Source organism: Nipponia nippon, unplaced genomic scaffold (assembly GCF_047370975.1).
Source record: "Nipponia nippon isolate SJK-2023a ecotype South Korea unplaced genomic scaffold, ASM4737097v1 scaffold_5, whole genome shotgun sequence".
NCBI classification, from domain to species: Eukaryota; Metazoa; Chordata; class Aves; order Pelecaniformes; family Threskiornithidae; genus Nipponia; species Nipponia nippon.
Window position 1 is genome coordinate 82570298 of NW_028262369.1, and position 14844 is coordinate 82585141.

The window sequence follows — 14844 nt, forward strand, 5'->3', positions numbered from 1 at the left end:
GGGCCGCGGCAGGGAGAGGGGCCCCGGGGCTGGGCCGGGAGCCCCTGGGCAGGGGACCCCGCGGGGCACGGCCCCCCCGCAGCGGCGGGCAGCGGCCGGGCTTTGAGGCGGGGAGGTGGCTCCATCTGCAGGACACGGCCCCGGCCGGGAGCCCCGGTGCCGGGGGTCCCCACCGCCGCGGGCAGCCGCCAGCCGCTTGGTATGCGGGGCGCAGCGGTGGAGGACAGCGGACAAGGACAGCGGCTGCTCTGGCTCCCACCCGCGCCGCTCTCGGGAAGCGGAGGGGGCGCTGGGCCCCCCCTTCCCACCCCTCCCGGTGCTCCCGCCCGACGCCCCTGCATCCCCAAGGCACCCCGCACCCGCTGCACCCGCACCCCTCAAGCGCTCCCATCTGGCACCCCCGCTGCCAGGGCACCCCACCCCAAAAGGTGACCCCCACCCAGCACCCTCCTCCTGCACTCGCCCTGCAGCCAGCACCCGGGGCACCCCACGCCCAAGGGTCCCGGGAGGGCTCCCCCCTCGTTGGGAGCCGTCGGGCCGTCGGGCCGGGCCCCGGTGGCGGCGGGAGGCGGAGGCGGAGTCGGGCCGGGCTCCACCCCGGCCCCCGGCCCACATAGGCCGGCCGGGAGGGGCCCCTCGCCCCTGGAGCCTGCGCCGACCCGGGAGCGCACGGCGGAGCCGCGGCGGTGGGGGGAGAGCGCGGGGCGGGAGCTGCGGGGGGGTCCCCGGGAGGGGTGGGAAGGGGGGGCCGTGCTGCCTCCCCCCTTGCGGGGGGCTGCGGGGGGTCCCGCCCCGTCCCGGGGCGGCGGGATGCTGCGGCAGCGCTGCGGGCGGCTCCTGGCCCGGCTGGAGCGGGCGCTGCAGCTGCTGGAGCTCGGCGGCAGCGTGGAGGAAGGTGGGTGCTCGCAGCCCCTCGGCCTGGGGCACCCCGGGACCCCCCGGCCCTGCTGCCAGCGGGGGCTGGGGGAGCCGGGGGCCGGCCCCCCATCCCGCCCGGCCGCTCGCTTGTGTTGCCCCCCAGACTACATCCAGATCGCTCAGTGCTTCGAGGCGACGCGCCAGAGATGCCGCCGCCTGGAGCAGGACGGGCGACGGGCCCGCGAGCAGCTGGCCCGCGTGGAGGCCGAGCGGGCAGCGCTGGAGGTGAAGCTCAAGCATGCCCGCAACCAGGTGGAGGTGGAGATGAAGAAGCGGCACCGGGCGGAGGCTGAGCTGGAGAAGCAGGTCTGAGGGCTGGCCGCAGGCGTACCCCACGGGGCTGGCTGCAGGGACCCCAGCCCGCTCACTGCCACCCCGTTTTGCTTGCAGGAGCGCAAACTTCAGCTGGTCTTCGAGTCCCTGATGCGGGAGCCGTGGGGCAGCGGGGTGCTGAGCGGGGAGCAGCGCTCTGTCCTCAGCGCCCTGGCCGGCCGGCGCCTCGGGGCGGCCCTGACGCCGGGCAGGAGGTGAGCAGGGCTGATGGTCCTCACCCCAGCCCCTCGGGCAGCCCTGGGCTCAGCTGTGCCCCTCCGCCCCTCACCTCTGCTGGGCTCAAGGGGCTGGCTGGGCTCCGCAGAGGTGTCAGCTCTAGGCTCCCAGGAGTAGGTGCTGGCCAGGGGGGTTTGCCCTAGCCGGGCTGACCCCCAGCTCGCTCCGCAGGTCATCTGCGGTGGATGAGTCGTGCCAGTCCCTCCTGTCCCACTCAGACATCAGCTATGACCGCACTGAGGATGATGTGGTAAGGAGCGACCCGCTGCAAGTCCCAGGGTTTGGCTTCTCCCCAGCAGCGAGGGGCTGGTTTTGCTCCACTCCCTCAGTGGGGCAGCCCCTTTGCATGTCCATGGGTGGGGGCAGGTTGCCATCGGAGCTGGAGCACGGATGCTGGGGGTGCCCCTGGCCCCATGCAGCCCTGCCAGCCCCCGGCCTCCCCACTGCCTTTCAGGATGTCGATATGACGGTGGTGCGGACCCTGAAGCGCAAAGCCCAGGAGAGGCAGGTATGAGGGAGATGCTGGGATGTGCAGCCCTGGCGGCTGGTGCTGGGGTGGGGTCTGTGCCCCTGTGTGGGTGAGGATCCCTCGGCTCTGCTCCTGCACTGTGCCCATGGGACCCTCTGCCCACACAGGTCAGCAGCCTGGGCTGGGGTGCTCGCCCTGGGCCACGCAGGATTAGGGCACCGAGATACTTCTCCATCCCCACATGGGAGGCTGCAAGGAGACTGGCAGGGGGTTTAATTTATTGATGCTGGGCTGGGAGCGTCATCTCTCAGCAAACCTCCCGCGATCAATAGAAACTCCATTACCCTCCACCGTGGCCCAGCCGGGCTCCTCAATAATTCATCCCCACGTGCAGGCATCCTGCACCCCGCTCCGCTCACACCTCTGCATTGCAGGCCTGGCCTGGCCACCCCAGCCCCAGGGCTGGCTCTGACCCAGATGGGGGGCCTGGGTGCCCATGGGTCCCCAGGGTGCCTGGTGTGGGGCAGGCAATGCTGGGGGGCAGGGTGAGACTGGGACCTTCTGTGGGGCTGAGACCGCTTGGCTTGGGTGCTCTGGGGTGGGGGGACAGAGTCAGGGAGGGGGTCGCTGCCTACCCTTCACCCCATTTTCTTTGTCCACAGCGTGTGTCCCTGGCCCCTCAGATCGGCCCTGTAGTGGTGGCGAAGCGGCACCGGTCTTCTGTGGCACCCCACAACGCCGTGAGTAGGGACCCCAGTGCCCTGGGCAGGGTGTTGCCAGAAGGCAACACTGAAACCTTTGGTCCTGTGGGTGCTGTGGGGTCTTGGGGGTGCTCAGCTGTCCCCTCTGGGTGCCTGTGCCCTGCAGCCTGTATCCCCCTGGTCCCAGTGGGGACTGTATCCCTGGCTGTGCTGGACCAGTGCCCCGCAGCCTGTATCCCCCCTCTACCCATGGTGACAGCATCCCGGGCTGTGCAGGACCGCAGGGATGCGGAGCAGGCAGAGCAGAGCTCATGGAGAGACATTGGGAGAACCATGGAGCTGCAGCCAGGCTCATTCTCACTGTCCCCCATCTCAGCAGGCGAGTGTTCCCCCCGTGCCCCCTCCTGATGAGGTCCCGGGCCCTGCTGGCAGCCTCCTGCCCGCTGCTTTAGTGCCACAACGCCATTCTCGCCAGGGACACCGTGTCTCCACGCGTGCAGGTCATGGGAAGGGCTGGGGAGGGGGCTCATGGTGGTGTGGGACCAGCCTCAGGGTGCTGCTGTCATGGGGGAGGGAGGGGATCTGCTGGGGGATGCTTGTCCCCACCATGGGGGTACTGGGGTTGTCTGGGCATGCTAAATGCCACTGTCCCAGGGCAGCTGCGATGCTGCAGGGGCTCCCTGGGATGTGGGAAGCCTCCCCACATCCCAGCCAGGAGCTGGGGCAGTTGGCTTTTCGGGGCCTCTTCCACTGCCTCCTCTCTCTGCAGAGCCGACCGAGGATCCGAGCTGCCGTGTCCTGGGGCAGGAGAGCCACACCGAGGGCGGCTCCGTGGGGCAGCCAGTGCCAGCCCTGTTCCCCTCGCCTCCACGGGGCCTCCCGCCACTCCAGCACCAGTTCACCTCCAAAACGGTGGGTGCCCCAGCCTCTCTCCCTCCTCTTGGCTGCTGTGGAGAAGGGAGTGGGTCTGGGCAGGGGGTAAAGCTCTCCTCCATTCCCCCCATCCCAGCTCTACTTGTATGGGGAATGGATGAAGGTGGTGGGGGCTGGTTTGGGCGGGATGACGGAGCGGTACTGGGTACCTGCAGGAAGGGGGGGCCCTGACTGTTCCCCCTCTCCAGGTGATCCGCCCTGAGCCATGCAGCGTCTGCGGCTCCCGCATTCGCTTCGGGAAAGCTGCCGTCAAGTGCCGCCAGTGCCAGCTGCTGCTGCACCCCAAGTGCCGGGAGCAGTGCCCCAGCCCCTGCACGCCCCGGCCTCATCACCACGCCTGGCCCCGCGAGGTGAGGGAGGCACAGCGGTTTTTGGGGGCTCCTCCATGTCCTGGTGGGGCTGCCAGGCTATCGGCCCCAGGATGCTGGGGCTCTGGCCGCCCCGGCTGCAGGGCCGGGCGGCGGGCGCAGAGCGGATTGGCGTTTTCCTCCCCAGGGCATGCTGGCTGACTTCGCCCCCGCCACGCCGCCCCTGGTGCCCGCGCTGGTGGTGCAGTGTGTGACCGAGGTGGAGACGCGAGGCTTGACGGAGGTAGGGGCCGGGGCGGTGGGGGTGGCGATGCTGCGGTCCCCGGGGGCTGAGCCCCTCTCCCTACGCCCCAGACAGGGCTGTACCGGGTGCCGGGTGCGGAGCAGCTGGTGCGGGAGTGGAAGCGGAGGCTGCTGCGGGCCAGAGGTGCACTGCCCGCCCTCGGCAGTGTGGCTGACATCCATGTGGTGTGCGGAGTGCTCAAGGATTTTCTGCGGGGGCTCAAGGAGCCGCTGGTCACCTTCAGCCTCCACCCTGCCTTCCTGCGGGCTGCTGGTGAGCGGGGGTCCCGAGCCCGGGGGAGTGGGAAGGGGCTGCTCCTCCCCTAACAGGTCTGTCTGCGGTGCTGCTGCAGATATCCCGGACGATGCAGCCTGCGGCACAGCCCTGCGCCACGTGGTAAGCAAGCTGCCCCCGGCCAACAGGGACACCCTGGCCTTCCTCATGCTGCACCTGCTCAGGTGAGGGGCTTGCCCTGGCACGGGCTCCCGTGGGTCTGTCCCTATCTCCTGGCTCTCCGCCCAGAGCTGGGAAGCCGAGCTGAGGATGAGGGGCCCCTTGGTCCAGCAGCACACTCAAACTGTCCATTGCCCCTCGCAGGGTGTCACGCAGCCCCGACTGCAAGATGGACATCCTCAACCTGTCCCGCGTGTTTGGTCCCACACTGGTGGGACACAGCTCAGCCAACCCCACACCGCTCGCCATCATGGAGGACACACCGCGGCAGTGCAAGGTGAGTGGGTCCCCAAGGTGTGGGGTGTACCCCGGGTGCTGCTGGCATCCCCATCCTCCATCCCTCCCTGCCCAGGTGGTGGCTCGGCTCCTCTCACTGCCGCCCGACTTCTGGAGAGCCTTCGTGGGGATGGAGCAGGAGAACCTGGTGCCGACACCAGCCCCGGGGGGCGAACGTGGTGAGGCACAGGAGCCCCAGCCCCCTCCCTGCCCTTGCCCTGTGGCTGCTGAAGGGTCCTGGGTGCCTGTGGCTGGGCTGGGGTGCGATGACCATCCCCCTCCTCTGTCCCACAGAGCTGTTCTTCCGCCCCATCGCCTCCCCAGAGCCCAAGCCAGGCCAGCTGAGCCCAGCTGGCACCTGCTGCCTCCCCAGCACCCTGCGGAGCTGCGTGGGCACAGCTGCCCGGCCCCAGTGAGTGCTGCTGCCGTGGGTGGGGGGCCCAGGGGAGATCGCTTTGCACCCCTGACTCATCTCTCCCCACGCAGGCAGGGGCCGGCCCCGAGGAAGGTGGGTCGGTTCTTCCCTTCTCCGGTGTAGCCTGCGGCAGTGGCTCTCTCAGAGGGCACAGAGCTGGCACCAGAGGAGGAACGAAGCCTGCGGCACCAGGCAGCTGCCTGTGGGCTGGTGGTGCAGGGCTCCAAGCCCTGCTCTGCTTCCCTGGGGACTGGGGAGCAGGGCTGGCTCAGCTCGGCTGCGGTGGCGGGGACGCTGCCCCAGCACTGTACTTAGGACCTGGTTTGTATTAAATGTTTGCAGCAAAACAAGCCTGGCTGTGGCTGCTGTCTGTTCCTCCCTGCTGCTGTCAGGTGCCAGGGTTTGGGGCTCACTGCCATGACAGAGCCTGGCTGGGCAGCAGGCAGGAGCTGTACGAACAGCAAGGGTGAGCAGTGCTCCCCAAAACCCCTGCTTTTGCTGGGCAGGGAGGGCCCCCTCCTGCCCTAGCTGAAGCCCTCCTCTCCCTGCCCTGGAACCCAGGATATGAGAGGCCCCCCCCTTTCAGCCCAGATGTTGGCCTCAAGTAATCAGAGGAGCTGCTGCTGAGGGCAGGACAACCTTAAAGCATTTCCAGACTTCCTGGCACCTCAGCAGAGGCCCCTTTAACTCCTTCCTACCCTCCAGCCCCTGGGCGGGAGCTGTAAAGCCCAAGGAGGGTTGGGATGCACAGCTCGCATTCCCTCCAAGAGGGGGAAGCTGGCGGAGGCTGTAATGGAGCAAGGGCCCAGGAAGGGCTTGTCCCCCCTGATAACTCTGCACAAAGGACAGCCATGACAAGGGGAGCTTTGGGAAAAGGGGCCTTGCACAACAGGGCTGAGAAACCTTTGTCCGTACTAAAACCCAGGCCAGATGTGGGACACGGGAGAAAATTCATGTACGATCCTGAAAGCAAGTACTTTGGTGCAGTTTCCCCCAGCACAGGGGTGTTCACCAGCGGGCAAGGAAATTAGCACATCCAAGGCAGAGGCGAAACTGAAGGAGTTTAATGTGCTTAAAGCCAGGGAACAGCTAATCCCTGCCCAGGACCACAGGGGAACTGGCACAGGAAGGCACAGAGCTGGGAGCAAGGATTTACTGCAAATCAAACTGGGGTGCTACCGGATGGATGGAGAATCCCTAATGCAGTGCCTCACTGAAGGCAAGAGGCGTGATTGGGCCCCCGGCAGAGTGCAGGGCTTTAGCACAGAGCTCCAAAACCAGAGGAGAAGAGAGGGAGGTAAGTGGATAAAGGGCAGCATTGGTTATCATAGACTGTGCCAGGATCAGCAGGGAGCTGCCTTCAATAAAAACAGGGTTTTTTCAGACACAGCAGGGTGGTAGATCTCTGCTACCTGCACACATGTAAGTTGATTGCTCTGGTGCCCTGCAGACAGGGCTGGGTGCGAGGGAAGACATGCAGAGAGCCCCCCCAAGCTACAGCCATGCTGGGGCAGGGGACGCTGTTAGCCCACCGGGGTGGCAGGGGCCTGCTGCCGGCACTGTAAGCCCTGCCTAGGCAGCCTGTGCAGGTCTCAGCCTGATGGGAGCAGGCTCGGCAGGGCTGGCAGCTTTCCTGGCTCATACTGGGCCCTCAGGGGTGCTGGGGAAGGGGTGCTTTTGCAGCTCCCTCCAGGGCCAGCAGCCTGCCTGCCCAACCCAGCCCTCCTGTGCCAGTGCCCTTAGGACAGCTTGGTGCTGCTCTGTTTTCCCAGTGGTAGGCAGGAGCCCAGCTCAGGCTGTTGCAATCACGCTGCTGAAATTGGGATCCTCACAACCGGCTCCTGCAGGGCGAGTTGCCTATGCAGGACAGGCGTATTCAAAGCTCCCTAGCCTCTGAGATGGGTCAAGCCCTTCCAGGGAGCTGCTGACAGCAACTTTTGCAGAGCAGGGAGAGCCCAGTGAGGGGTGGCGAGACTGTGCTGGTAGTGCCCTTGGGTGGAGAAACACCCAAAGCTCAGGACCTCCACGAGATGCTGCAGGCAGCAAGCACTCCCTCAACAGCCTCAGCCCAGGGCTCTGCACAGGCACGCAGCCTGCTGCAAGGGCCATGTGCTGTCCCTGAAGCCTTCACCCTGCCCCAGGGCTGGTCCCTGGGCTGCAAGAGAAGCAGCACGCAAGGCTGATGCTCACCAGCTTTAATGTCTGTCTGGAGTAGGAGTCAGGCACTTGCAGGGCTCCTGGCCTGCACCTACCCCTCTTGGGGGCGCTGGGAACCTCCCAGGAGGTGAAGCCCCAGCACAGGCTCTTGCTGTGGGGCACAGCAGGGAGTGGGGGGCTGGCACTGGCCCCCCGCTGCAACCCAGTGGGCAGTTGACTCACAGGATAATCTGGTTCTTGTAGCTGCGGCTCAGCTCCTTGTGAGGAAGGACGATGGAGTTGAGAATAACGACCTCAGCGGGGATGGTGACACTGCAGCCTGCGGGGAGAGTATGGGTGGGTGAGCAGGAGGGGAGAGACTCTGCCCCACTGCACAGGGCCGGGGCAGCTGGGTGCGGGTAGGACATACCCAGGATTGTGATGGATGGCGTGAGGCGCCCGTCCCGGAAGAGGGTCTCGCTGTCGATCTTGGCATAGGGATCGTTGGGGTTGGGGTCACTGGGCGTTCCTTCAACCCGGGCCCAGCGCCCAATGGTGCTGTCCCAGCCCACAATGGTATTGAGGACACAGGTGTGGTCCTGGGGCAAAGGAGAGGGGGATGAAGGGTGCTGCTGCCTCCCTGCAAGGGGTAGGGGCTGACACCCGCACCCTCGGGCAAACCCTGCTTACATGGAGTGAGGCACCATGCAGGACGATGGACTCTCGCACACGCACGCCAGCTCCCACCGTCACCCCCTCCCCAATGGAGACGTTAGGGCCCAGCTGTTAGGACAGAGGAAGACGATAAGGTCAGGACAAGGGCACCCTCAGCACCCCCAAGCATCACCCTGCTGCAGAGTCCCCAGGGTCTGCACTCACCACTGCTGTGCTGTCGATGGAGGCCGTTGGGTGGATGTACACGTTCCCTGCAACACAAGGCAGCCGAGTCAGGAGAGGCAGCTAGCAGGAGCACCTGCCTCTTGGATCGGGGACGTCCTGCCCGGGGGTCCCACTTCCTCCCAAGGCAGCCCTGTCCCCACGTGGGCAGCCCCCAAGGCAGTGGGGGGTGTCAGAGGGGTACCTCGGATGACAGGGCCTCCGGGCTTGTTCTGGGCCAGCCTCTCGGGGTGGCTTTTGCTGTACTGGTTCAGGTAAAGGCGGCTGGCATAGATAGCAGAGCTGGGGGAGGAAAAGCAAACGATTGTCATTACCTTTCCAGCACTGCTAGGGCAGAGGAGGGTCTGAACTCAGCACTCCCCACTCACCCACAGGGCCCTGCCTGGGCACCCTCCTCTCCTATCTCTGGTACGGACCGCTCGATGCCCCAGCCCTTACCCTGCTGATTTGATCTGGCTCCAGAAGCCATCAGTTTTGTAGACATAGAGTTTGCCGCTCCCAGCCAAGGCCGTGAAAACGTCCTGCTCCAGCCGGATCACTTCTGCACGCTGCCAGCCATTGGAGCTCTCCTCTCTGCAAGCGAGAGGCCCGTTAGACACCCACCCCCATCGCAGCCTCAGCCAGGGACCCAGCAGCTACCCTCCCCAAATCTGGGGGCTCTGGTGATCCTGGACTCCTTCCTAGCCATGCACTTCTCCCCAAAGGTGGGGACAGCCCCAGCTGCCAGGCTAGGCCTGCCCAGCCCCGCTGAGCCCCAGAGCAGCAGAGGGATGGGGCTCTGCCAGCTGAAACAAGCTCTTAGCCAGAAGCTGATGGTGCAAGAGCCCCACCCAGTCCAGGTGGGTGTAAGAGCAATGGATCCTATGATCCTGCCCCCGCTCCAGAGCCCTGCACAGCTGGATTTTTGCTTGGGTGGTGGTGGAGATGCCAGGTGACAGGCTACTGCTTCAGAGAGCTGGAGGTGGGAGCAGAGCGTTCCTAGGTGAAAGGCTTGCTCAGCCCCTTGTCCAGAGCTCAATGAAGATGGGGTGGGAGGAGAGGAAGGGAGAGGGGGAGTCTCAAGCAGGCCAGGAGGGGAGCAGAGGAAAGAGCAGCCTTGCAGAGCAGCCTGGAGCAGGGAGGAAAGCATGCATTACTGCCAGGGACGATCCAGCCCAGAGAGCAGCCAGTGCAGATGCAGAGGGAGACTTACCCAAGGTAAGGACAGCTTGTGCAGGACCAGGAAACAAGTGAGTGATGGCAGAGGAGGAAAGAAGATAGAGAAAGAATGGAGGATGAGCGTGCCGCTGCAGCCCCAGGAAACAGTGGGGTGGGAGGGACCCGGGGCAGAGAGAGGCACTCACAGCACTAGCTCCTGCTGGTTCCTCTGGAAGACCTCGCCAATGTGCTGGAAGATGGCAGGTGTGAACAGGTAGATGCCACAGTTAATGATCTCACTGACAAACGTGCTGGGCTTCTCCACATAGTGCTGGACCTGGAGGCGAGGGAAGAGATGTGAGTCCCGGGGTGCAGTCCCTGTGGCCAGCGTCACACCCTCTGTGGCACGCTAGGAACACATGGCACCCACTGCCCACGCTGTGCCCGGCTCCCCGAGGCCCTTCAGTACCTCCTGCGTGTCCGCATTCGCCACGATACAGCCGTAATTCAGCGCCTGCGTCCTGTTGGCCTGTGGAGCAAGGATGTGTTAGCCACGGTGGAGCAGCAGGCAGGTGGATGCAGAGCAGGTGAGACCCAGAGCTCGCACCCAGCGACCCATCTACCGCCGCAGCTACTGGCTTCTCGACAAGCCCACAGCAGCACACTGCTGCTCCTCTGCTCCCCAGCACTGCCACTCACTGTGGTACCCAGAATGACAAAGCTGTGCGCGTCCCCGTGCTGCTGCCGGAACTCCAGCATCTCCTGCAAGGGGAACTCTGAGCACACGTCCGCGTTGAGGACAAAGAAGGCGTCAGCACCACCCGACAGGATCTGGTCTCGGAAGTGATAGATGCCACCACCCGTACCCAGCGCTGCATACTCCTGGAGATACCTGCAAGCCAAGCAGGGAAAAGTGAGGTCTTAGGGAAGCGGGGGTCTGGCGGCACTGCCCGGCAGCAGGGCAGGGAAGGGCTGGAGCGACCAGGCAGCAGCGGGGCTCACGTGGATGTTGGCAGAGGGGAAGGAGGCAGTGGCAGCTTGGAGCTGGGCTGGAGAAGCACCTTTGGAGCAGGAACCAGCTCAGGCAGGGCCCGGGGCAAGGAGATTTGGCAGAACTAACGCGGGAGGCTAGCTGTGCCCATCCACGCCGGGACAGGGCCCACCTGCCCGAGGCCCAGGCCCTGGCTGGGGGCTGCAGCCCGGGGAAGGCGGGTGCGGGACGGAGCGGGGCTGTGCCACCGTGGGTACCCCGGGGGCGGGGGGGCTCCTGCCCACCTGATGGGGATCTTGAACTCCTGCTGCGCCGACACCAAGAAGCGGCTGAGGGCTTCGTGGGGCTGGTAGAAGCCCATCAGCAGGATCTCCTTCATGCCGGGCACCTGGGGAGGGAGGGAGGGATGGGGCAGCGTGGGGAGCGCGACCTCGGCCCGCCCCAGCCCCGGCCCTCCCGTACCTTGGCGCAGGCCTCGATGTGGTGCTGCACCATGGGCACCCCGGCCACGGGGAAGAGCGGCTTGGGCACCTCGAAGGACAGCGGCCGGAACCGGGTCCCTGGCGGGAGCAGAGCGGGGTCGGCGGGGCCCGAAGCCGGCGGGGCGTCCCCGCGGGCCCGGCGCACTTACTTACCCTTCTGCGGGCCCCCGATGAGGATCACCGCCTTCAGCGGCATCGCGGCTCCGCTCCGGCCCCGGCCCCGCCGCCGCTTCCGCACACGTGGCTGCGACACGTCAGCGCGCAGCTCCCTCGCCCCCCTCATGCGTCATCGCGCCGGGCGGTGCTGCCCGCCGACCGCCAGGGGGCGCCGCAGCGGCGGGAGGCGGGAGCGGCGCCTGCGCGTGCCCGCCCCTGGGCGTGCGGGGCCGGGGCCGTTGGCACGGGCGGGCGCGTGCACGCTGGGCCGCACGGGGGCGGCTGCAGCAGCGCCGCGAGGCGGGGCGGGGGGGGGCGGGTGTGGGGGGGTGGGTGGGTGTGTGTGGGGGGGGGGGTTGTGTGGGTGGGTGTGAGGGGGTGGGTGGTGTGAGGTGTCGGGGGGGTGTGGGTGTGGGGGGGTATGGGTGTGCGTGGGGGGGGTTGTGTGCGTGGGGGTGTGGGAGGGTGTGGGTGTGTATGTGTGTGGGTGTGCGGGGGGGGTGTGCGTGGTACGTGTGCGTGGATAGGGGTGTGTGGGGAGCGTGCCACCGCCGGGCCCTCTGGCAGCCGGTATTTTCGCTCCATGACGTGAGCGCCCCGTCAGCCGCCCGCCCCGGCGCTTCGCAGCTCTCCTGGCTCCTTCCCCCCGAGTTTCCCACACCCTTCCCAGCCTTCCTGGAAGCCTTCCTGGCTTCGGGTGCCTGGATTTGGGGACAGGACCCTCCCGAGGCGCCTGCCCCAGCCTCCCCGTCCCCTCCCAGCGAGGCACGGAGACGGGAGCGGCTGCTCAGGGTCTTTATTGCTGCTCTGGCACGTTGCTTGCTCCAAACCACGGGGACGTTGGCGACTCCGGAGCCCGGCAGAGAGGAGGGGACGGGGACGGGCAGAGGCCCTCTCCCCAAAGTCAATAAATAAAGCCCTAATCGCTACAGCAGCATCTGGAAGGCGGGTGCCCAGCCGCTGCCCCCGTCCCCCTGCCCAGGGCACCCCGGCCACGCCGCAGCGCCCTGCCGCCAGCCGGGGAGGGGGCGCGGGGCTCGGCTGTGCCGTGGCACCGAGGGGCGCGGGGGGACGCCGGGGAGAGGCGGGCGGGCGGCGGGGCGAGGGCCGGAGCCGGGCGGGTGGAGCGTGAGCAGCGTGGGCCTGAGCAGGCGCAGGAGGTGTGCATGGCACATGGGTGCCCCCCTGCTCCCCCCCGCCCCGGCCGCCCCGGTTTGGGGAGCAGCCGACGGCCCCAGGGAAGGCACCGGCGTCGGTCCTGGGCTGCAAACCCGCTTGCCAGGATCGGGGCTGGGAGGAGCGGAAGGCGGGGGGCTGGCGGCCCCTGCTCCCAGCCGTGAGGACCGGGGCTGTGCCGGCTGGCGGGGGACTGTGAGCAGGCCCCTCTCTGCAGGAACCGCTGGAGCAGCCGCAGTCCTCGGGTGCTGGCGTGCAAACCGGGGGGAGCGCAGGGACCCCCGCGCCGTGGCTGGGGGCAGCTGCAGGCTGCGGCGTAAGGCACACGGCTGACGGGACCCATGTGGCCAGGGCTGGCCGGTGTGCTGGCGGCTCTCCCGCTCCTCTCTGGGCCTTCCCTTGGCCCCCCCATCCCCATCCCATCCTTCCCTCAACCCTCTGCCACATTCTCCGTTCCTCCCAGCAAGGCTTCCCATCGCCTGCCCGCTGCCGGACCCTACGGCTGGGCCGGCTGGGGCAGCACCTCCTCTCTCCCTCAGCACCGTTAAAATGAGATGCCGGCCGCCAGCATCCCCAGCAGCAGCACATGAGGTCCATGGGCTCATCCCGGCGTGTCCTGGCTCTTCCTCGGCCGCCCCGTCCCGCGGCCCCTGGAATGTTCCTCTGGCTCCTCGGCCCCTCGCGGCCGCGGCACTGGCTACTGCGGCCCTGGCGGCTGGCCGCCCTGGTAGGAGCGGAGTAAGACCTTGTGCTTGGTGACGGCTTCACCGCGGCGCCGCTGGTGCTCCACCAGGAACTCCTTGAGGCGGTTGGTGGTGAAGGTCAGGGTCTGGCGGCGCAGCTTCATCAGGTAGGCGTCCTGGAGCCAGGCGTTGGCAAAGCAGTCCTTCACCGTGGGGCGGCTCCTGGGGCAGGGGCGGTGCCGAGTCAGGGTCCGCGGGGTGCCCACCGCCGCTGCACCCCCCCAAACCTGGCCACCACCCCTGCCCTGCAACACGCAGGGGGTCCCAGCCCTCTCCAGGAACAGGGATGGACCCCAGGGTCCCACTGATGATGCCTGGAGGGTCCCTGTGGGGTAGGGAGCTGCCCGCCTGGCCCGGTCATGGTCGCAGTCCAGGGCCACGTATTGTCCCTGCCTGGGCTGGGCACTCACCAGGGGTGGACGGCGAGGACCTTGCGGATGAAGAGGGCAGCACTCTGTGAGACATTGGGGTACAGCTTGAATGCATCAAAGCGCCCTGCCAGGATGCGGTTCTCCGTCTCGATGGGGTCCAGTTCAAAGAACGGTGACCGCCCGCTGAGCCTGTGAGGGCGAAGGGGGTGGCAGGGGCTGGGGGTCAGTGGTGGGAGGGCACCCAGGACCCCCTACCCACCCATCCCTGGTTTGGAACAGCCACAGCTGCCCAGGGCCTCGATCCCTGTGTCCAGCTGGGAAGGGTCTGCAGGGCTACAGCACCCCCCACCCCCCACCAGCCTGCTGTCCCCCGTGGTACTGAGCCCTGGGTAGGGCTGACTACACCTCAGGGTGCTCGTGCCCCCAGCTCCTTCTCTTACATGATGTAGGTGAGGACGCCAACGCCCCAGACATCTGCTGCAGAGCCCACCGGGTCACCCTTCACCACCTCTGGCGCTGCGGGCAGGAGAGCAGGGCTGTCATATGCACTGGGGGGCCCAGCCCCAGCACCCACAGCATTGCTAGCACCTGCCACACCCCCAGCACCTCCAGCACTCACAGCATCCCCAGCACCCCACCATTGCACCCTCCAGCACCCCTCCTTGACACCCTAATACCCTGACAGAGCCCAGCACCTCCAAGGATACCCCAACTGCTCCACAGCACCCAAGCTCTCCCACTGAGCCCAGCAATCCTACAGAAACCCTCAGTAGATGCCCCCAGCGCCCCAAAGACCCCCCAGCTTCCCTGAGGACACCTCAGCTCCCCCTCCCAGTCCCAAGCCCCCCTCAGGCACAAGCATGCCCCGTCCCTGTCTTAATGCCACCGCACGCCCAGTGCCCCACTCACACATGTACTCCAGGGTGCCAACGCGCCGCCCCAGCTGCCGCAGCACGAGGGGGTTGTAGGTCTGGGCGCTGCCGAAATCAATGATCTTGAGGGCGTTCATGCCCGAGACGACAACGTTGTCCGGCTTGATGTCGAGATGCACGATGCGGCGGCCGTGCAGGTACTCGAGGCCCTGCAGGAGCTGCAGCACGTAGCTCACCACATCGTCCTCCGAGTAGCGAAACCTGGGGGTAAATGACATCAGCAGGTGGCCCCGTGCCAGCGGCCGTTGCCAGCAGCCCCACGCCCACCCATACCTGTCCACGATGCTGTAGAGGATCTCCTTGCCGGCACAGTTCTCACAGATGAGCACCAGGTAGCGGGGGGTGATGTACGCCTCGTGCAGGGCCATGATGCGCTCGTGGTGCAGTGCCTTGAGGATCTCATACTCTTGCAGCACGCTCTGCTTCCTCTCCGCCTCGTAGGGCACGATCTTGGCCATGAAGTGCTTCCCTGTGGCATTCTCCTTGCACAGACGGATCACCCCAAAACGGCCCCTGCG

General features: G+C 66.8%; 3 protein-coding genes across 9 annotated transcripts in view; 1 reads left to right on the top strand and 2 right to left on the bottom strand.

Moving 5' to 3' along the window:
- The first annotated feature begins 752 nt into the window (after nt 1-752).
- On the top strand, nt 753-5638 carry LOC104010086 (rac GTPase-activating protein 1). Of its 2 annotated transcripts, none has more exons than XM_087732595.1 (16): nt 753-895; nt 1022-1224; nt 1309-1445; nt 1639-1717; nt 1922-1975; nt 2599-2676; nt 3014-3137; nt 3407-3549; nt 3759-3920; nt 4066-4161; nt 4233-4434; nt 4514-4619; nt 4759-4891; nt 4967-5069; nt 5185-5302; nt 5377-5638. In XM_087732595.1, the coding sequence occupies exons 1-16, from the start codon at nt 811-813 to the stop codon at nt 5426-5428; spliced, it is 1875 nt and encodes a 624-aa protein (XP_087588721.1). In that variant the 5' UTR covers nt 753-810; the 3' UTR covers nt 5429-5638. The 2 variants fall into 2 exon arrangements, with proteins under 2 accessions (XP_087588721.1, XP_087588722.1); XM_087732596.1 differs by having other exon boundaries at nt 3017-3137.
- Nucleotides 5639-6349: 711 nt separating this feature from the next.
- GMPPA (GDP-mannose pyrophosphorylase A) lies at nt 6350-11245 on the bottom strand. Of its 3 annotated transcripts, XM_087734115.1 has the most exons (13): nt 11102-11245; nt 10929-11026; nt 10751-10854; nt 10175-10367; nt 9945-10004; nt 9682-9812; nt 9531-9545; nt 8777-8911; nt 8523-8620; nt 8321-8367; nt 8132-8224; nt 7872-8040; nt 6350-7781 (listed from the first exon to the last, which is right to left on the bottom strand). In XM_087734115.1, the coding sequence occupies exons 1-13, from the start codon at nt 11229-11231 to the stop codon at nt 7681-7683; spliced, it is 1374 nt and encodes a 457-aa protein (XP_087590241.1). In that variant the 5' UTR covers nt 11232-11245; the 3' UTR covers nt 6350-7680. The 3 variants fall into 3 exon arrangements, with proteins under 3 accessions (XP_087590241.1, XP_087590242.1, XP_087590243.1); XM_087734116.1 differs by lacking the exon at nt 9531-9545; XM_087734117.1 differs by lacking the exon at nt 10929-11026 and having other exon boundaries at nt 11102-11214.
- A 640-nt stretch (nt 11246-11885) lies between these two features.
- Nucleotides 11886-14844, bottom strand: part of SPEG (striated muscle enriched protein kinase) — a 39968-nt gene continuing 37009 nt past the window's right edge. For all 4 annotated transcript variants that reach the window (XM_087731913.1, XM_087731914.1, XM_087731912.1 and 1 more), the window contains 5 exons: nt 14600-14839; nt 14304-14527; nt 13835-13910; nt 13434-13583; nt 11886-13185 (listed from right to left, as the gene is read on the bottom strand). In XM_087731913.1, coding sequence (XP_087588039.1) covers nt 12978-13185; nt 13434-13583; nt 13835-13910; nt 14304-14527; nt 14600-14839 — 898 coding nt within the window. In that variant the 3' untranslated portion in view covers nt 11886-12977. The remainder of the gene's footprint in view (nt 13186-13433; nt 13584-13834; nt 13911-14303; nt 14528-14599; nt 14840-14844) is intronic.